Source organism: Sorex araneus, chromosome 2 (assembly GCF_027595985.1).
Source record: "Sorex araneus isolate mSorAra2 chromosome 2, mSorAra2.pri, whole genome shotgun sequence".
NCBI lineage: Eukaryota > Metazoa > Chordata > Mammalia > Eulipotyphla > Soricidae > Sorex > Sorex araneus.
The window spans coordinates 266882698-266902753 of record NC_073303.1 but is presented as its reverse complement, the minus strand read 5'-3'; the positions used below and the strand labels follow the sequence as shown (position 1 = coordinate 266902753).

Below are 20056 nucleotides of genomic sequence, written 5' to 3'. Positions count from 1 at the left end.
GTGACGTGTGTCTTTTCCTCTTTAAACGGTATTTTGTTCCGAGTGTTGATCGCAGCGTGGAGTCGAATGCTTATTGGAGCCCGGATCCTTGGGCGGGCCGGGAGGGGGTCTCGGGACGGGAGCCGTCATCTGTTCCGCATGACGGCATCTGTGCCTGTACTGAGAGTCTCCAGCGTCTCTGTCTTCCGCCCGCAGTGAGTTCAGTAAGAACCCGCACATCGTGAGCTTCACCGGGAACCAGGTGACCATCCGCAGGGCCGACGGCTCCCTGGTCCACGTCAGCATCCCCCCGTACCCCGCCATCCTGCACGAGTACGTCAGCGGCTCCAAGTGGGAGGACGCCGTGAGGCTCTGCCGCTTTGTTAAGGTGTGGCTCCTGCGCCCTGCTCTGTGCATGTGTGCGAGCGCGAGCATATGCATGTGTACATGCGCACGCACGTGTGTTTATGCATGTGCATGTGTATATGCGTGTGTGTGCGTGCGTGTGTGTGTGTGTGTGTGGGTGCGCACACGCGCGCGTGCTTTAGCTCTCGTGTCTCCCTGTAGGAGCAGACCATGTGGGCTTGCCTCGCCGCCATGGCCGTCGCGAATCGAGACATGAGCACGGCAGAAATAGCCTACGCAGCGATCGGTGAAGTAAACGGCCTTCCTCCCTCAGCTGCGCGTCCAGGCGTGTCCTGCCCCCTGATGGTCCGGATGTTTCCACCACAGGCGTTTCTCTCTCTCTCTCCTCCAGATCGATAAGGTCCAGTACATCAACTCCATCAGAGCTCTGCCCTCGCCCGAGTCCAGGGCGGCGCACACCCTGCTGTTCAGCGGCAAGGTGCAGGAGGCCGAGACGGTGCTGCTGCAGGCCGGCCTGGTGTACCAGGCCATCCAGGTCAACATCAGCCTCTACAACTGGGACAGGTGACGGCGGTGCCCCCACCTGCCCTTAGTCACGCGGAAGGCCCCGGAAGGCTTTCGTTGCCGCTGTGCTCACAGCGCTGAGACTCTGCTCCTCTGAGCGTGTCCGGGGAGCTTCGGGGCGGGGCCGTCTCCAGCCCCCCCCTGGCTGACCGGAGGGCGGGGGCTGGCGCCTTCCGTCCTGGGCACTGAGTGGGCTGAGCGAGAGCAGCCCTGTCCCGGCCTGGGGCGTGTGGGGCGGCGAGCTGAGAGGCAGGCGTGAGCTGCGGGCACTTTCGGGCTGGGCGGAGGCAGAGGGCGTGGGAGGGTCCGAGCTGAGGCTGCCGGTGGCAGGCGCGCCCCACGCTGGAGGTGTTTTGCCCTGACGCTCCTTAGGGCTGGCCCCCTGGGCTCAGGGACGGGCTTCTCGAGCTCTGCCCAGAACAAACGGGGCGTCCTTCTTCCTGCTGCCCGTCTCTGTCCTCTGGACTCACGCAGCACAGCACGGGGGCCCGGGGCTGGCGGTCACTCTGGACGCCTCCCGGTGGCCTTCAGGGACCCGGACTGAGAGGCAGAGACCAGCAGCGCCGTCACGGACTCTGGTGCCTTCTTCAGGTTGAAGTCACAGCGTCTTCTTACGTAACTTCATTCTGTTTAAGAGTTGGGGAAGAGACGTGGACTTATTCCAGCCCCATAATCTAATGTCCCATTTGTTTGGTTGCCAAACAGCCATTTTGGAACTCGAGACACACTGTTCCCACAGCCCTTTTGTAATTTGGAGCGCAGCCCTCGCGCGGCTCCGGAGCCAGCTCTGACCGGCGGGTGCCTGGGGAGCGTTTGAAATAGCTCTGCCACCTCTCGCCGTCGCTGCTCAGTCCGAGGGTCCGACTCTGTAGCGGTGCTAACTGGGAGGGCGACTGCTGGTGTCTGGTGTCAGGGTGCAGGCGGGATGTCACATCCTGTCCTTCCTGCATAATTAAAGGCATTAATGACCCAGACCAAGCATCGGGTTTTGAAAACCCCACCCCGAGTAGGTGCTCGGGTGCTTCCCACGGAGAACACTCTGTCTTGTGCTTCAGGATCCCCCCCGCCTCCGCGTACAGTGATAAATAAGAAATGGCGCCACCTCCCACTGGCCTCCCTCGCTCCACTGGGCCCCGCCAGAGCCCTCCCTGCCCCGTGTTACTGCTCCTGCGTCCTGCAGTGCCGCTGCCGCCTTTCCACCCCCCACTGTCTCTGAGACTCAGTTGCTGGGAAGGCAGCAGCTTTGTGAGGCGTCTGTGGTGGGCGGCAGAGCTGGGGGCTGGGACTCGGGTGGGACCTTGGCGGGTAGGTCGGTGGTTGGTGGTTTTTGCTTTGTGTTTAGGTCAGAGCAGTGGTGCTCAGGGATCACTCCTGGCGGCGTCGGGGGCGCTCTGGGCTGCCGGGGGTGGAACCTGGGTTGGCTCCATGCGAGGCCAAGCCCCTCCCGCTGTCCCCTTCTCTGGCCCCTCCCAGCTCCCTGTGCCACCCTGGCCTGCCGGCCTGCATCTTCCCAGAAATCTTGGTGTTGGCCCTCGGCTGAGGCCGTGTCCACACCTTACCCTCGAGACTGTTTCATTCTGTCCTTGGTGGCTCCTGGCTCTGTCAGATTCAAACCCACGGCGTATCCGGTGACTCCTTCATTCTTCCCTCACAGATGCCCCCTCACACGTTCCCAAAATCCACCCAACTTTTTGTAAGAAACGTGGCTGCATCTGACCCCCCCCACCCCCAAACCTACTCGGCTGCCTGCCACCCTCGGGGACGGGCTTTGGGGTACCGGGGCTCCCATCAGGACTCATTTCGATCTCATCTGCTGTCAGGAAAGTGTGACCTTGAGAGTGACACCAGCCCGAGAGGGAAGCACGTGCCTTCACGCGGCCGTCACAGCTGCCGCCCAGGTCGTCCCCAGCACCACATTTGGTCCCCTGAGCACCGCCAGATGTGTTCGAAAAAATAGATAAAAACCCACCACAAAGGCTCAGTTACTTCAGTACCTAGACTGGGAGGGGGTTCCAGAGCTCCAGGGCCTCTTCATTCGCTTTTTCCAAGTCAAATGGTGAACGGTTCCTGTCGGGCTCTCAGCCCTGAGGTAGCTGTGTTTGTGGGAGTTTGCTTCGCTTTGCAGACAACACGAGGATAGAGTCCGGCTGACTGCAGGCGTAGACGCCGCAGGGGGCTGGCCAGGCCTCTGCGGGGGGGTGGGGGCGGGGGCTGCTTCACCTGCACGTCCCGATGGTCTCAGGGACTCGTCAGGGCAGTGTCTGCAGGGACACGGGAAGCTGAGCCCGCCTCGGCAGAGTGAGTGCAGAGCCAGCAGGGGCCACGGCATCCTCCGAGCAGGGCTGAGAGGAAGGTCGAGGGCTGGCGGGACAGGAGGGGCCCTGGCCCACCCTCTTCCCCCCTCCCCTCCGCAGAGGCAGTGCTGATGGCCCGCCCGCCTTGTTTCCCATTGCAGGGCCCTGGAACTGGCCGTGAAGTACAAGACGCACGTCGACACGGTCCTCGCGTACCGCCAGAAGTTTCTGGAGACATTTGGGAAACAGGAAACCAATAAGCGATACCTGCAGTATGCAGAAGGGGTGAGTGGTCTGCAGGATCTCACAGGGGTCGACTGCACTGTTGGTGCCCCAGCGTCACATCTTCGCAGCTCAGCAGGCTCCGCAGCTCTCCCCTTCCCCTGTAGCGCCCCCTGCTCGGGCCACAGGGCTCTACTGGACCGCCTGGAGCCTGCTGCGGGGGCGGTTCCGCCCTGGTGCTCGGGAGCTCCCACCTCTCCAGCACTTGTGGGGCTGGGGGACCCGCCCGTGTGGCCCTGGGGTGCGGCTGAGGTCGGTGGCATGCGGGTGCGGCCAAGTCTGCTTTTGTGGCTGCGCTGCGGGGGGGCCTGGCCTCCCGGGGCCAAGGGGAGGAACAGGGCTGGCAGGGACAACGATGCCGCCACGGAGACTTATTGCCCCGGGGCGCCCCCCCCCCCCCCCCGCAGGGCCAGTGGAGGCTGATGCTCGGGCAGCCTGGGCTTCCCGCCACAGGACTGGGCCCCGGGAGAGCCGCCCTGCGGCCCGGTGGCCCGGTGGCCACCTGCCCAGACCTCGGGGACAGGTCACCTCCAGCCCCCAGATCCGAGACTTGTAACCCGACGCGGCCCGGCTCACTTGGGCGGGAAATCGTTTGTCCGCGCGGCATTTGCTCCCGGGCCCGGGGTGCCGGCTGCCCATATTCATCTTTTCTTTACAAATCATTTTAGAATTCACTCTTGGGAAATGACAGTGACTCCGGGTAGGGTTTCAGGTGTGTCAGGCCTAACCCTGGCCCATGGCCGGCTCTTCTCTGCCGGGCCTCGCCCCAACGCTCCCACGCTCTGCACCAGCCCTTCCCCGCTGAGCGCTTCCCTCCGCGTGGATGCTGGGCGGTGTCCTGCCGAGACCGTTCTGTTCTCGGATCCCTCTGTCTCCCGGTGTTCTTGCCCCACCTTTGCTTTCTTCGTACCCTGCAGAGGAGAGATTCTGTGTCCGTCTCTCTCCCTCTAATTCCCTCAGCACGAGACTCTCCAGGTCCCTCCGTGTCGCGGCCGAATGTCACGACTTCATCCTTTCTTGTGGCCGAGTAGTATTCCATTGTGTAGATGTACCACGGTTTCTTTCCCCAGCCGTCTGCTCACGGGCACTTGGTTGTTTGCAGACGGGCTGCGGTGGCTAGCGCTGCAGGAACACAGGGGTGCGGAGGTCTCTCCGCATGTTTTGTTTCTAGGCACCTGGGGTGTATTCAAAGAAGTGGAGTTCCTTGCTCAAATGGAATCTCAATTCTGAGATCTATTAGGAATGTCCATATTGTTTTCCAGAAGGGCTGGACCAGTCGGCATCCCCACCACAGGGAAGGAGAGTCCCTTTCCCCCGCACCCGCGCCAGCACTGGCGCTTCTGGTTCTCTTGAACGTGTGCCAGTCTCTGGCATGAGACGGTATCTAATGGTTTTGATTCGCGTCTCCCTGATGGTCAGTGATTGGGGCATTTCTTCATGTGCCTTTTGGCCTTTTGTGTCTCTCCTTTGAGGAAGTCTTCCTTCATCTTTCTCCCCCTTTTTGGATGTTTTCTTTTGCCCTTGTAAAGTTCTCCGGGTGCCTTGGATACGCCTTCTCAGAGGGGCGGTGGCTCCTTCCCCGGCCGTGGGCTGTCTGTGTCCTGCTCCTCTTTCCTCTCGAGGTGCAGGAGCTTCTTTTTTTTCTTTTCTTTTTTTCTTTCTTTCTTTTTTTTTTTTTTTTTTTTTGCTTTTTGGGTCACACCCAGCACTCAGGAATCACTCCTGGCAGTGCTCAGAGGACCATGTGGGATGCTGGGAATCGAACCCGGGTCGGCCACATGCAAGGCAAACACCCTACCCGCTGTGCTATCACTCCAGCCCCGGTGCAGGAGCTTCTTGAGCGGATCGCCCGTGTCTAGAATACGGGCCCCGACTCTGCTCAGACTCCTGGTGCAGTGCTCTGGGGCTTTGCTGTTGCCAGGGACCCTCTCCAGATCCCATGCACGTGAGACACGGCTGCAGCCCCCGAGGCAGCACGTCAGAGGAGAATTCTCCTGCACTTAAAAACCAGCCTCAGCAGACAGCCCAGACGGTGGCTCTCTGGGGCCGGGGCCACAGGACAGCGGGTGGACACTTGCCTCGCATGCAGCCGGCCCGGGTTCAGCCTGGCACTCCATATGGTCTCCTGAGTCTGCAGGACTGACTGTGGCCCCCAAACAAAAAGCAAACCTCCCCCGAGTCACGAATGTGTGTTTCTGTGTATGTAGATATGCTCTAGTCTTTCACTTTTGTTATGGGGGGGACATACCGGCAGTTCTCGGGGGCTGCTCCTGACGCAGTGCTCGGAGGACCATACCCGGCACTGGGCATCGAGCCCGGCCTTAGCGCCTGTACTGTCTCTCCCACCCTAAACCGTCACTGGAGTTGAGCAAGCTCCTTCCCGAGCCCCGGGTCCCGGCAGCCCGTGATCCCAGCTCACGAGCAGACCGTATTCCTGAGGGAGGTGCCCGTGGGTCGTCTGTGAGCGCTGAACGGTCCTGGCACTGCTCGCTCCAAGGGATGGAACCCGCCCCGGCCTGAGGGGAGCCTGCCAGTGAGACTCAGTGTGCGGGGGCAGCCCCGGCCCTGAGGTGTGGCCTTCACTGTGCAGCGTTGTGGGGGCGCCAGGGGAGGGTCAGGGGAACCCCCGAAGGCCCTGCCCCAAAAGCGGGGTTTCCGGACCGGGAGCTGGGGAGAAGGGCTGGAGGGGCCGTGTGGGCAGGGGCGCCTCCTACGACAGAGCTCTCGGGCAGGGCCCCGGCGCTCAGGGGAGGGGAGCGACGTGGACGGCAAGATGACCTGAGAGCAGACGCTCAGGTCCACCAGCCCCCAGCTCAGATGGGACTGGCCGGGCCCGGCCGCCCGCGGTTCTTCCTTTCCCTCCTCAGGGCGCTCCCGAGGGGACGGCCCCTCCTCCCCTGACTCCTCTTCCCCGGTGCTCTGGAGTCAGAGCGCGGCTGCCTGTCCTGGGGTGAAACAGGACCGGCAGCAGGATGTTCCTTTCCTTGCAGCTTCAGATCGACTGGGACAAAATCCGAGCCAAGATTGAGCTGGAGCTGACGAAGGAGCGGGAGCGCGCGGCCGGCGGCCAGGCCAGGGGTGCGGGCCTAGCGCTCTGACGGGCAGGCCCTTCCGCAGGTCACGCTCGGTCTCCCGGGAGGGTCGGGCACCCGCGGGCCCAGCTCCCTCTCTGCTTCCCCAAGATTCGGTGTTTTTCTAGCCCCCGACGACAGAGTGTCCCCTGGCATTTGTGACCTATCTATATCCCGCCCCGTCCCCCGAGCCTCAGCACGAGCGACTCGCGCGTGGACGCCAGCGTCGAGTCCGGCCACCTCTCCGGGAGTGACCCCGTGACCCCCTTGGCGTCAGCTCGAGGGCTTTCCCGAGCCACCGTGGCCAGCAGGGGCCACACCAGGGGCGGGGCGGGCGCCCACCAGGAGGGCCCCAGCTGCCCCTCAGAGCTGTGCCAGGGGCCTGCGCTGAGGGGCCTGAGCCCGGGGTGCCAGGCGGGCAGGCGGGCGCAAGCGTGGGCCGGGTGGCAGTGGACGTTCTGCTACGTCTGTTCTCCCCGAGTTCAGCAAAGACCGGGCAGAGGATGGTCTCCGCCCGCCTCCGGCACTGAAGGACCTACGGGCACCCCCGAGGGCTTGGCGTGGGCAGGCTCCTCGCGGGCGACGCCTGGGCCCCGTGAGGCCCGGTGCCCTCCTTAGCACACAGCCTCCCTCCACTCGAGCACTTGGGACTGTGCTTGGGGCTCGGTGCTCGGGGCGGGTGTGCCTGGCTGGGGGCAGCGTCTCCCCCCCGCCCCCGCCCGGGCCCTGGGAGAGCGCGTGGGTCCCTGCGCCCGTCCTGTCTTTCCGGGAATGTTTCCTGGACTCCCTCCAGGTGCTGGGACAGGGTTCTGCTGAGTCGCCCGTATCTGATGGCATTGTCGTCTTTCTAAGTTTAAACGTATTTTCTGTATCATAATTCAATAAAAAGCTCAGAAATAAAAATAGCCAAAGTGTAAATTTCCTATTACGTTCCTTTTCTGCCATGTTAGACGTGAAAAAGCAAAACCACGGCAGCACGCTCAGCCCGCCCCGGAGTGTTCCTCGGTTTCTCTCCTGCTGGTATCCGTCCCTGTCTCAGGGGGCCTCGGGCTCCTCAGCCAGGCCCGACTGTTCTGTGGGAAGGACGAGGGCGGTGCTGGGGGTCCGTGTGCCCCCCGCCCCGTGCTGGTTCATTGGGAGTCACTGAACACTCTGCCCCGAGTGTCCACAGACGCCAGGCAGGGGCCTGAGACAGCTGCGGGCCCACCAGCCGGAGGCCCCTGGGCCTGGGGACCCCCCAGGGTTTTCTTGGGTCCTTCTGGCAGCTGGGCGGTCCCCGAGCCCAAGTCACTCCAGCTCTGTCAGTCTGTCGGCCCCGCCCTGAGGCTGCCCCCCCCACACTGGCACAGCTGCCACTGCGCCCCGCGCCTCTGCCCAAGAGGGGACTCCACACCGCCCCGCCCCCAGGAAACACCCCCTCAGCCCGGACTGCAGGCCGAAGCGGGGGTCACGCCGGCGGGCCAGCACCGGTTTCCAACAGGAGACAGGTGACCCCTCGTCCCCCAGCCCCTGTCCGTTCTCAGTGCGGCCTGGGGGGGTGGAGAGAGACAGGGCAGAGGCTCGACCCCCAGCCCTGTCCCCAAAGGTGACTTAAGTGTCACGTGCTCCTGGCCTTGGGCCCCCACGCAGGGTCGAGAAAACGGGAGCACCCGGCTCAGGGCGTCCGCCTGGGACCCTGGTACCGGCCGCCAGCTGGAGGGGGGCAGCCCGGCCGGGCGGGGTCGCCGCCATCATCGGCACAGCAGACCGTAAGTCCTGTCTGACGTCCCAGCTGGGAGCCACAGAGGCCTCTGCAGACGGTCCCCTCCTGCCCCGGGAATCTAGACAGCCTAATTGAGGAGCTATTTCTGTCCTGCGGGCACCGGGCGTTCCACCGTCGCGCCCGAATCTCTGGTTCTCATTTTTGATGCTGAAGATACCAAAAGAAAAAAAAAGTTTCCTTTTAAAAATATTGGATGTGTTGGGGCTGGAGCGATAGCACAGCGGGTAGGGCGTTTGCCTTGCATGCGGCCGACCCGAGTTCGAATCCCAGCATCCCATATGGTCCCCTGAGCACCGCCAAAAGTAATTCCTGAGTGAAGAGCCAGGAGTAACCCCTGTGCATCGCCAGGTGTGACCCAAAACCCAAAAAAAATATATATATATATATGTATATATATATATTGGATGTGATTTCTCAACTATTTTAAAGAAATGCTTTTTATTTTATATTTTCATCTGTTTGGGGGGCCGCGTTCAGCTGTGTTCAGTGCTTGCTCCTGGCTCGGTACTCAGGGGTCACTCTTAAGAGGGCTGGGGGGACCCGACGATATTGGACCCAGGTCAGCAGCGTGCCAGCCTTCGCCCCCGGACCCCCTCTCCAGCCCTGAAAAATATTTTTCCTGTTTTGGAAGCCAGGAGGGAGACGGCACGGTGGAATAGGCTTCTAGCCGCCAGTGTTAGACCGTTTCTGGTTTCCCCGGGAAGCATTTCCGAGTCCCACAGGCGTACGGACGGTCCTGGCCCCGGGCTGTCTGTGCTCTGAGTAGCTCCTCTCAGCCCACGACAGAGCCCTTAGTCCTGCTGGGGGCCAGGGGCAGCGCGGTGGACAGCCTTCTGGGGCTGAGTGGCCTCACAGCCAGCCTCTCCTGGCCCCGCTCGGCGGCCAGACGGACGGACCCTCCTCGGCTCCCTGCCCTGAGTGTTCGTTGCTGGCTTTTTGTTTCGGGGGGTGGCGGACACACCTTAGCCTGCGTGAAGCTTTGACCAGGGGTGCCGGGGACGAAATCTGGGCCTCCTGCTGCCAAGCCCCCTCCATAACTCCTCACTGAGACGAGTATGAAAAATGCTGGCCGCTGTGGCCGCCCAGGTGAGCACTGTCATGATGATGAGTCACTGTGGTCAGCGTCACGTGAGCACTCAGAAGGGGGTCTCCTCCGCCCAGCGAGCTCGCCCTGGAGGCGTGCACGAGCTTCTGCTCTGCTCTTGGGCAGAAAGGCCGAGGTCGTCTTGTTCTGGTTTTGAAACTTTATTGAAATAAACGCCGTGATTTACAGAGTTTCGTAACACACTGCTCTGGCCACCCGTGTCCCAACACCAATCCCACCGCCAGTGTTACCCGCCCTCCGCCGTGCCTTCAGTTTCCCAGCCACCGCCCGAGCCGGCCTCCTTAGCAGGCACAGAACAATCCACAGTCCAAACACTGGCAAAAGGCGTTATCAAAAAATAATAGTTCAGTAAAAGCAGCTTTGTGAAGGCTGCACCGCCTCGCGGAGGTGGTGCCAGAGTCATTGTTAGGACTCAAGTCATTCCCGGCGCTGCTCGGGTTTGCTGCGTTGTCTCTGCCCACCGGGCTCGGCAGGCGTCTAGGCAACTTTCCGTCTGGTTTGCCGTGCGCCTACCGGGCTGTCGGTACTGTGGGGTGCAGGTGGGATCGGGAGCACTGTGGGGTGCAGGTGGGATCGGGAGCACTGTGGGGCGCAGGTGGGATCGGGAGCACTGTGGGGCGCAGGTGGGATCAGGAGCGCTGTGGGGCGCAGGTGGGATCGGGGAGCACTGTGGGGCGCAGGTGGGATCAGGAGCACTGTGGGGCGCAGGTGGGATCGGGAGCGCTGTGGATTGGGGGAGCACTGTGGGGCACAGGTAGGATCGGGAGCACTGTGGGGCGCAGGTGGGATCGGGAGCACTGTGGGACGCAGGTGGGATCGGGAGCGCTGTGGGGTGCAGGTGGGATCGGGGAGCACTGTGGGGCACAGGTAGGATCGGGAGCACTGTGGGGCTCAGGTGGGATCGGGAGCACTGTGGGGCGCAGGTGGGATCGGGAGCACTGTGGGGTGCAGGTGGGATCGGGGGAGCACTGTGGGATGCAGGTGGGATTGGGAGCACTGTGGGATGCAGGTGGGATTGGAGCACTGTGGGGCGCAGGTGGGATCGGGAGCGCTGTGGGGTGCAGGTGGGATCGGGAGCACTGTGGGATGCAGGTGGGATCGGGAGCATTGTGGGGCGCAGGTGGGATCGGGAGCACTGTGGGGCGCAGGTGGGATCGGGAGCGCTGTGGGGTGCAGGTGGGATCGGGAGGACTGTCGGACGCAGCTGCGTCCTGCCGGGGCTGTGAAGCCGGGAAGTGGGACACACAGCATCTGTGTCCCTGAGGCCTGCCGTGGAGCTGAGGAGAAGAGCCTGAGGGTGTGTGTGGGGGGCAGGGCGGGAACTCGGCCCCCCAGCCCAGGAAGGCTCCGGAGTCCTCGGCCCAGAGGCCAGGCTTCCAGGGACGGTCCAGTGGCTTCTCTTCTGAGGTCTGTTGGAGCCGGGTCGTTCACGTGCTGGAGGATCCGTGTGGCTGGGGGCTGCTGGGCCTTCTGGCCGGGTGGGGGGGGAGGCTGCCCACCCCCCTTCTGAGAAGGCTCCAGGGGACGGCTCAGTGGCCTGGCGTCTCCGTGAGGCCCGTCACGCTGGGGTCTTACGCAGCGTGTGCCAGCGGCCAGAGTTCGCTTCCAAGGGACTGAAGGGCCAGAGGGCAAACGCCGCTCGGCACTTTGGGAGAGAGTTCACTGCGCGGTGCCTGGCGGTCAGGAAACACAGCGAGGCTCCCGCAGAGAGCAGGGGAGCACTCGGAGCCGAAGGCAGGAGAAATCACAGCAGAAAACTCGGGGAACCTGAGAGCACCCAGGGGCTGGGCTGGTCCTGGGAGAAGAGGGGACTCACTGCAAGGGTCTCTGAGCATCCACGGTGGGTGTGGCCTCGGGAAAGAGTCAGCAAAGGCCCTGAGGCCGCTCCCGGGGAGAAGGGGAGCAGCTGAGCTTCTAGCCAGACCCAGAAACATCAGGAGCCCTCAGGAGGGGGCTCGGGGGAGACTGAATCCATATCAGACTCGCAGGCACGAAGGACAAAGCTGGCGGGGAGCAGGGACCCCAAGCTGAACCTGACAAGTGCTAAGGACACTGAGGACCGTTCATGGGCGGGGGACGCGCACGGAGACCTGGAAAGGGCCGGGGTCTTCTTAAGCTCTCGAGAGACTCATGGCAAGTCCTGCTCTCAAAACTTGCCGCCGGAAACAATTGGTAAAGACTAGATGCACTGTAGAAAGGATGAGAAAACAGTGGGAACAGCCACGGAAAAGCCGTGAAAATAGTACCGAGAAATCCGAGCGAGAGCAGAACAACGGACACCAAGAGCGCACGACTTTAACCCAAAGAGACTGTGAAAGACTGTACAGAGCTGTTTTTAAAAGACCCTAAGTGGGGCTTGAGCGAGAGCACAGTGTGTAGGGCGTTTGCCTTGCACGCGGCCAACCCCGGTTTGAATCCCAGCATCCCATATGGTCCCCTGAGCACCGCCAGGGGCAATTCCTGAGTGCAGAGCCAGGAGTGACCCCTGTGCATCGCCAGGTGTGACCCAAAAAGAAAAAAAAAATAAAAGACCCTAAGTTAGGGGCTGGAGTGATAGCACAGCGGGGAGGGCATTTGCCTTGCACGCGGCCGACCCGGGTTTGATTCCCAGCATCCCATATGGTCCCCCGAGCACCACCAGGAGTAATTCCTGAGTGCAGAGCCAGGAGTGACCCCTGAGCATCGCCGGGTGTGACCCCCCCCCCCAAAAAAAAACACCAAAAAAAAAAAAAAGAAAAGAAAGCAGTCCCCAAGCAGAGAAGGAAAAGGCCCCGTCACTCAGAGGCAAGGAACGGGCTCCGTGCTCGAGGCCCAGAGCTAGGTCCCTGGTGCTGCCCTCAAATCAATACGTAAGTAAGCAAAACCACCCGGTCAGCCAGGTCCCCCGACTATCAGGAGTGAGCCCCAGCCACAGCTCGGCGCGGCCCCCACGGGGTCGGAAAGGGGTCAGAAAAAAGACCCTAAGTTAAAGCCTGAGTCAAGAGCTCCCTGTGATTCCCTGAAGCTGCCCCGACAACAGAAACCTGAAACCTGCAGGCTCTGACTCCGGAGAGTCAAGACTTAGGGCCAAACCCGACCTCGAGACCGTGAATCTGAAGTGTGGAAAGCAGATGCGCGTGGAGAGACCCCAGGGGCCAGCAGCCCAGCACGACACCCACAGGCAAGGGTCAAGCCACGCTCGAGAACGTGAGCCGGGGCCTACCCGGTGGGTGATGGGGACCCCGCGGAGCCTCAGGAAGGTGAGGCAGTGAAGGGAGGCTGAGGTGGGGCTCCCCACCCCCCAGGGCCCTGGAGACAGGACGGCGACAGCAAGGAGCCAGCAGAGAACAGGAGAATGCCGTGGGGCGCATCAAAGCGGGTTCGTGGGAGTGGGAGCAAGGCAACGGGCAGGGGCCCTGGCTAACCCGGACACCCTGCAGCACTGGACACGCGGGAGGAGAAGCCAGCAGAAGTGAAAGCCACAGAGGACGGGAGGAGCACTGTACGGCCAGGAGGGGAACTTTGAGCTGGCACAATTGATGGTGAATACGTTAGAGCAAATTCACAGCCACCAAAATGGTAAAGGGGTGGGGGGAGTGTCTAAGGGCCACACCCCGAGGGATGCTCAGGGGTCTCTCCTGGCTCTGCACTCAGGATTACTCCTGGCGACGCTCAGGGGACCATATGGCATCAAATCCAGTCAGCCCTGTGCAAGGCAGATGCCCCCCCGCCCCCGCTGTCCCCTCACGAGCACAGAACCCTTTGAGAACTGAGAGGGAGGGGGCAGGGCTGACAGTCCTTCCAGAAAAATCCAGAGGAGGAAGCAGAAGACCGAAGAGGTCAATCAAGATTTATTTCCTTGAGAGCTTGAAAAATCAAAATCCTTGCTCGAGAGAGGTGACGGTGGGCCCGTGCCCAGGAAGGCAGAGTGGATTCACAGAGGGGAGCAAGAAAGCTGTCCCTGGGGGCTGGAGCGATAGCACAATGAGTAGGGCGTTTGCCTTGCATGCGGCCAACCCAGGTTCGAATCCCAGCATCCCATATGGTCCCCTGAGCACTGCTAGGGGTAATTCCTGAGTGCCTGGGCCAGGAGTAACCCCTATGCATAGCCGGGTGTGACCCCCCCCAAAAAAAAACACCAAAAAAAAAAAAAAAAGAAAGCGGTCCCCAAGCAGAGAAGGAAAAGGCCCCGTCACTCGGAGGCAAGGAACGGGCTCCGTGCTCGAGGCCCAGAGCTAGGTCCCTGGTGCTGCCCTCAAATCAATACGTAAGTAAGCAAAACCACCCGGTCAGCCAGGTCCCCCGACTATCAGGAGTGAGCCCCGGCCACAGCTCGGCGCGGCCCCCACGGGGTCGGAAAGGGGTCAGGAAGGGAAAGGAACTGACCCCTCAGTGTAACTGTGCAAAACTGAAAGTGCCACGTGAAGGCCGGAAGGAGGCGTTTTCCTTCCCCACGGCTGACCCAGGTTTGATCCCCGGCACCCGAACCCTCCCCATCACACCCAGAAAGTGAGTTTGTCGGTTTCTTCTTAGGTTTGGGGTGCCAGGAATGGGAGCCCGGCCAGCCGCGCGCAGGGCAAACACTCTACCCACCCTGCTACCACTCCGCCCCCGTTTGTTTTAACGTGGAGACTTGGGGGAGGCCAATAGGGAGAGAGTTGATGTGGGGGGCGGGGGCCCTGGCAGGGCTTCCGGGGAGAGGGAACCTGGCATGTCCCTCTGGTCACCGCAGAGACAGCACAGCAGCGCGGCGGGCCGTATGCCGCCAGCCTGGGCTCGAACCCCAGCACCACCTCTGATCCCGGGACAGCCAGGGGTAGGCGCTGGCACCCAGGTGCCGCCCAGCCCTCCCCCCACAACAAGGTGAAATCTGATGATTCTGTAGACAAATGTAGACAAAAAAAAAAGGGGGGGGGGAGGCTTTTGGGTCACACCGGTGGTGACCCAGGTCCTCAGAACAACTCCAGCTGTTCTCTCCATCCAGACATTGTTTTTTTGGGTTTTTTGTTTTGTTTTTTTTTTGCTTTTTGGGTCACACCTGGAGATGCTCAGGGGTCACTCCTGGCTCTGCACTCAGAAATCACCCCTGGCGGTGCTCGGGGGACCATATGGGATGCTGGGAGTCGAACCCGGGTCGGCTGCGTGCAAGCCAAATGCCCTACCTGCTGTGCTATTGCTCCAGCCCCTCCATCTGGACATTGGAACGGAGGCTGACTCACGGCGGCCATGACACAGGCCCCACGGAGCACTCTCGGAGTTGGAATGCCAGCTTTGTATTTTTCACCCCCGCAGCTCTGGGTCTGGCCACTCAACAGGGAGATGAGATGTGACGCTCGACAACCGTCACGGTGTCTCTGGCAGTTGGCATCACTCCCTCCCTTCGCCCCTTCCAAGGAACCCGGCTCCCAGCGGGGTGCGAGCTTCTGCCTTCAGCACAGGTGCCCCTGCTCACCCCGGTGCACCGACCAAAGCGGTCATCGCTTTACCACTGGCACCTCCCCCCGCTGCACCCCTGAACCCCAATAAGGAGTTGCTCTGAAGCCACGGGTTAGTTTACACGTGTGGCTCAGAAAATCAGTCCTGTCTGTTCACACCCCAGGAATGAATATCCATTCCCTCCTCCTCAGGAGTCAGCAGAAATAAAATGGGCTTGACGTGGTTTAGGACCGAGAACCAGGAGCCAGAGCTTAGTGCTGGAGAAAGTGGGCGTTCCAAATCTCCGGGGCACGTCGGGTGAAGACGGAGCCAGGCGACTGTCTGGCAACAGGCAGATGAGAGAGATGGCAGGTCAGTCGACAAACAGAGGCCGAGGGGAGGAAGGGAGATGGGGGGAGGGCGGGCGGTCTGCCCTTCCACTGTCCAGAGCATCTAAAAGTGAAGCCAGCACCTCACCATGGATTACGCTCAGCTGACACTATTTTCTACATTGATGAACAGACGAGAACACATGTGTGTCCCGGCTGTGTAATAAGGAACTTCCGGGATGCACTTGAAATCTGAGCAAACAGTTCTCAGTGTTTTTATTTTTTATTTATTTATTTATTTTGCTTTTTGGGTCACACCTGGCGATGCTCAGGAGTTACTCCTGGCTCTGCACTCAGGAATCACCCCTGGCAGTGCTCAGAGGACCATATGGGATGCTGGGATTTGAACCTGGGTCGGCTGCGTGCAAGGCAAATGCCCTACCCGCTGTGCTATTGCTCCAGCCCCTCTCAGTGTTTTTAAAAACATTCCTACCTGGGCCTCCTGGCCTCATCCACAGAGGCCTGTGGCCCTCAGCCCGAGTCACTCAGGACTGTTTTCCACAGTGTCTGGACAAAACTGTTCCCGGGAAATCAATGAGCTACAGGTTGTGGGGGGGAAGGGAAAAGGCCAAGCAGGGAAAACTCTGGTGGACTGAGATGAGGGTGTGAATCGGTGCTTGTGTGAGGTGCAGAGACAGAAGGGGCCAGCAAAACAGTGGCCAGGGGGGGGGCTGGAGCGATAGCACAACAGGTAGGGCGTTTGCCTTGCACGTGGTCGACCCGGGTTCAATTCCCAGCGTCCCATATGGTTCCCCGAGCACCGCCAGGAGTGATTCCTGAGTGCAGAGCCAGGAGTCAGCCCTGAGCAACGCCGGGTGTGACCCGAAAAGCCAAAAAAATACCCCAAAAAAACAGTGACCAGGGTAGTGGCTGGAGGGGAGCTGCACTGCATGAGCCTCAGTCCAGGGTACCAGGGGGACATTGTGGTCCACACAGAGGCGCATCTCGGCATTGCTGTCAAGTTCAGGTCCCAGCAGAATAACACACAAGGGGTTTATGACCCGGGAGCCAGGAGCTGCATAGTTAGTTGGTGTCCCAGATACGGGCACGTGTGAGAGACAGTGTACACTCTCCATGGCAAGTGATTTGGAAGAGCACGGTAAGTCCTCACTTAAATACTAGGGGCGTTATTGTAGGATATCATTGGTTTGTCCTTTCTCCCTTGCCACAGAGAGCTTAGGTTTATCTGGTGACACCCATCACAGTGCTCCTGAAGCACCTCTATCCTCTGTGTTTATAGGAATGTGGCTCTAGGCATTTCAGGACAACATTGGTATGTCCTGTCCCCCTTGCCACAGGAAGCTCAGATTTATCACAATGCTCCCGAGGCACTTCTATCCCACTGTGTTTATCTGTAAACTCCTCTCCATGCTCTCTCCCCCAACCGGTCTATCACCTTTTCCCCCTAATCAGACTCTGTTAACTTGTACGGTCAGATTCCTCAAAAATCTATGATTTTATACGTATGAGTGAAATACTGCCTTTCTCCTCTCCTTATGTCTTTTGAACAGCTTAGTTTAAAGCAATGTCCTTGTTGTATAGACACAGGAAGACAATCAGTATTGTGCTTTATAACTTGGGATTTAATTGGCTTTGAATATTATTCCCTCCCGGGCATCTGCTTTCTCGACTTAAGCCTCAGTTGCCCTTAGTTCCTAGCACCCCGACAAGGGACTGAAAGGACCCAGGGCAAGCTGTGAGCTACCTTGGCATCGAAACGGGCCAGGCCAAAGCGCCACAATACTCAACTATAAGTTGAGAGCAGATCATGGACAAATGCTGTCATAATCAAAAGTAGCGATAAGACTAGGACCCTGCTAGGGATAGGAAAGACTAATCTGGCCTGAATACTGTAGTGAGATCAAGATGACCCCAGGAGAGCAATTCTATAAGCTTAATGTATCTCTTACTGTGTCCATACAAAATGATTAATATTATGAATGTTTATATGTTTGTTGGACTAAGGAGAGGAGAGACACACCCATATTTACCTTTAGGCCAGTCGTCTTGCTGGATAAGAATCTGTCCTGGAAGTAGCTTCCCCTGAGGGAAGGACCTTACATCCACTGATTGTATGATGACTCTTATGTGTAAGCCCCAACCCCTCATGCTTGGGGATTTAACTAGGCTGTAAGAGTGGGCTGGGGGATCCAGATCTGGGGGGTCGAAATCCAGAGCCAGGAGGAGGAGAATGATGAGAGATGGAGAAGGAGGATGAAGTAACATGGGGGAGGGAGAAGCAGGAGGAGACTCAGAGGAGGATGGAGATGGGAATGGAATAAACTGCAACTGAGACCAACCAGCCTGGCCCTCGTTCCTTCCTCCCTTCGCCTGCCCATCGTCACCGACCTCCCTGGGGTGGGGGAAGCAGGTGAGACTACCGAACTCGGGCGGCGGGAGAGATAGAGCCCTGCTGCCCTTTTTCTGTGATTACACACGTTACTAGCTACGTCTAATTAAATTCACAAACATCTGAGTAGCATTAATATGTGTGGTAGTCGGTGGAACGTGGCTCCATCAGAGCTGACTCTAGTCTCAGTCCCGCAACCCTGCTGGCTTTTACTAGTGAACAGCTTAAAAATGCTTCTCAGGAACAGAGATTCGCGTTTCATCACTTAATACAACCCCACACAGCCGCGCATCTGCCAGTTTGCAACAGACTTTAATGTCTTTCCGTTTCTAACACACTGCAAATGAATTTCCTTTCATAACAGAAGTTCAGGCTAAACCATTGTCCTCCGTTACAGTTCATGTTCAGGTGCAGAACTGCCAGGCTCTCCCAGCTCACGTTTAAGTTTAAACATGAAAGCAATCAAATCAGAACCTTTCGGCTAATCCAATTCAGGCATCTTATGATTCCTCGGAAGTGTCAGGAAAAGTGAGTCTAGGGACACCTGTGTCTGTGCCTTGTCAATGTAATCCCCCCTCCAACCCGACACCTGGTTCGCCTTTCACAGCAGAATCTGCAATGATTATAAGGTGTTGCAGCATATGGGCACCACACATAAAGCACGGGGAGATATGTTATAGCACAGTTTGCTGCAAGCACACTGCGTGGACTGGAAAAACGGAAATTAGATGCTTGTTTGTTATTTTTCTCTCACCGTGAGTAGACCGCGCCCTTCCCGGGGACATCAGCACACCACACCAGTCACAAAGTCTGCCCAAGGAAAGGTGCCTCCATGGAGCACTGCGGGGACACCGTGACCCAGGCTCCACGGGTCGTTGTTAGAAAAGGTTCTCGAGGATGCCACCGTAGTAAAAATAAAGTGTATTCCTCTCCAGCTGTGAAAATAAGACAGCCCTCGTGGTCTCCACGCCGCGGACGTCCTCTCCATCACCCCGCCGCCCGGAATTCCGCTTCTGGAGGTGCAATGCCGCCCGCGTTTCCCCGGGCAACCGGCGAAGGGATGAACACCAACGCCACCTAAAGAGGCGTCTCCTCCGACCCGGGGAACCAACGGCCAACGGGCCCTGGTTCCGGCCCGAGTCGCCGCGGCGGGACGCGCGCGCGCGCGCGGGGCTCCCCGCCCTCGGCGGCCGTGACTCCCGCGGGCCAGAAGGACCCGCGCGGGGCTGGGGGGGTGTTCCCGGCCGGGAAGGGGCGCAGGGCTGCGGGGCGGGCGGGGGGTCCCGGGGGCGGCTCAGATGAGCGGGAAGCGGTCCCGCGCGCCCGGCTCGCGCGCGCCCAGCTGCTGCAGCCGCATGGACTCCTCGTACGTGGGCAGGTATTTGACCTCGTCGTAGCTGGGCAGCTGCAGGAAGGCGGGCGCCAGGGCGCCGTCGGGGCCGGCGCGGTCCAGCAGCGAGTCCTGGGAGCCGGCGGCCGCGTCGTCGGGGGGCAGCAGCGCGGGCGCGTCGCCGGCGTCGGGGCCGGGGGCGGCGGCGGCGGCGGGGCGCGGCGCGGGCCGGCGCGGGCTGGGGCAGATGATGCGCTGCAGGAAGTAGCCGATGGCGAAGAGCACCAGCAGGATGAGCAGCCCCGAGAGCTTGCGGACGAACCAGCCCACGCCGTCCAGGAAGGCGTGCAGGGGCGGCGCGCAGCAGCGCGGGGCCGTGCCGTTGGCCGCGGCGCAGCAGCGCTCCCGCTCGCCGCACGCCAGCTCGGCGCAGCCGCCCGCGCCCCGCGACGGCGCCCCCCGCGCGCCCAGCGCCGGCAGCAGCAGCAGCAGCGGCAGCAGCACCAGGGGGTCCCGCATGGTCGCAGGAGCCGCCGCCGCGCTCAGCCCCGCGCGCCCCCCGCCGCGGGCATCGCGCCCCCCGCGCCCGGCGCCCGTCCCCGGAACGTTCCCGCCGCGCGCGCCGCCGGGGGCCGCCGGGCGTCCTGCTCGCGCGCGCGCCGATTAAAAATGCATGAGGGCCGTCAGGGCCCGCGCGTCCACCCCCTCGCCGCGCCCCGCGGGCAGCAGCGGCCCCGCGCGGAGCCGCGCTCGGCCACCCCGCCCGCGGGCAGCCCGGCGGCGCGGCGGGCCCAGGGCCGGCGGGAGCTGCTGGCCGAGGGCCGCGCGGTCAGCGAGCGGCTGGGCGGCCGGCGCGGCTCAAGGTCACTCCTCGCGGGCAGGCTGGGGCGCCCCGCCGCACCGTTCTGGTTTTTGTTTGGGGACCACAGCTGGCCGTGGGCCGCGCCCAGGGGGAACTCCTGGCTCGGTGCTCAGGGATCACTTTGGGAGGGGCTGGGGGCGGGGAGAGCGGGGAGACCAGGCGGGTGCGAGGCGAGAGCCCGCCCTCCCTGCCTTAGTGTCTCTCTGGCCCCCCGGGCACTATTTTTTGAAGTCAGTGTCTTTAGGGGGTGCATCACCTGCTCCCCCGCCTCACCCCCACAGTCCCCAGCACCGTCAGGGCGCTTTTTT

The 20056-nt window shown here is 61.0% G+C and overlaps 2 protein-coding genes across 2 annotated transcripts in view; one reads left to right on the top strand and one right to left on the bottom strand.

The window, feature by feature from the left end:
- IFT80 (intraflagellar transport 80) overlaps positions 1 to 7461 on the top strand; it is a 64968-nt gene extending 57507 nt beyond the window's left edge. Inside the window, exons 16-20 of the mRNA XM_055126561.1 lie at positions 196 to 367; positions 547 to 636; positions 737 to 909; positions 3365 to 3488; positions 6476 to 7461. Of these exons, the coding sequence (XP_054982536.1) occupies positions 196 to 367; positions 547 to 636; positions 737 to 909; positions 3365 to 3488; positions 6476 to 6583 (667 nt within the window). The 3' untranslated portion in view covers positions 6584 to 7461. The remainder of the gene's footprint in view (positions 1 to 195; positions 368 to 546; positions 637 to 736; positions 910 to 3364; positions 3489 to 6475) is intronic.
- A 10396-nt stretch (positions 7462 to 17857) lies between these two features.
- C2H3orf80 (chromosome 2 C3orf80 homolog) lies at positions 17858 to 19470 on the bottom strand. The gene has a single exon (XM_055128330.1). It carries the CDS (start codon positions 19403 to 19405, stop codon positions 18851 to 18853), a length of 555 nt encoding a protein of 184 aa, XP_054984305.1. The 5' UTR covers positions 19406 to 19470; the 3' UTR covers positions 17858 to 18850.
- Between the last annotated feature and the right edge of the window lie 586 nt (positions 19471 to 20056).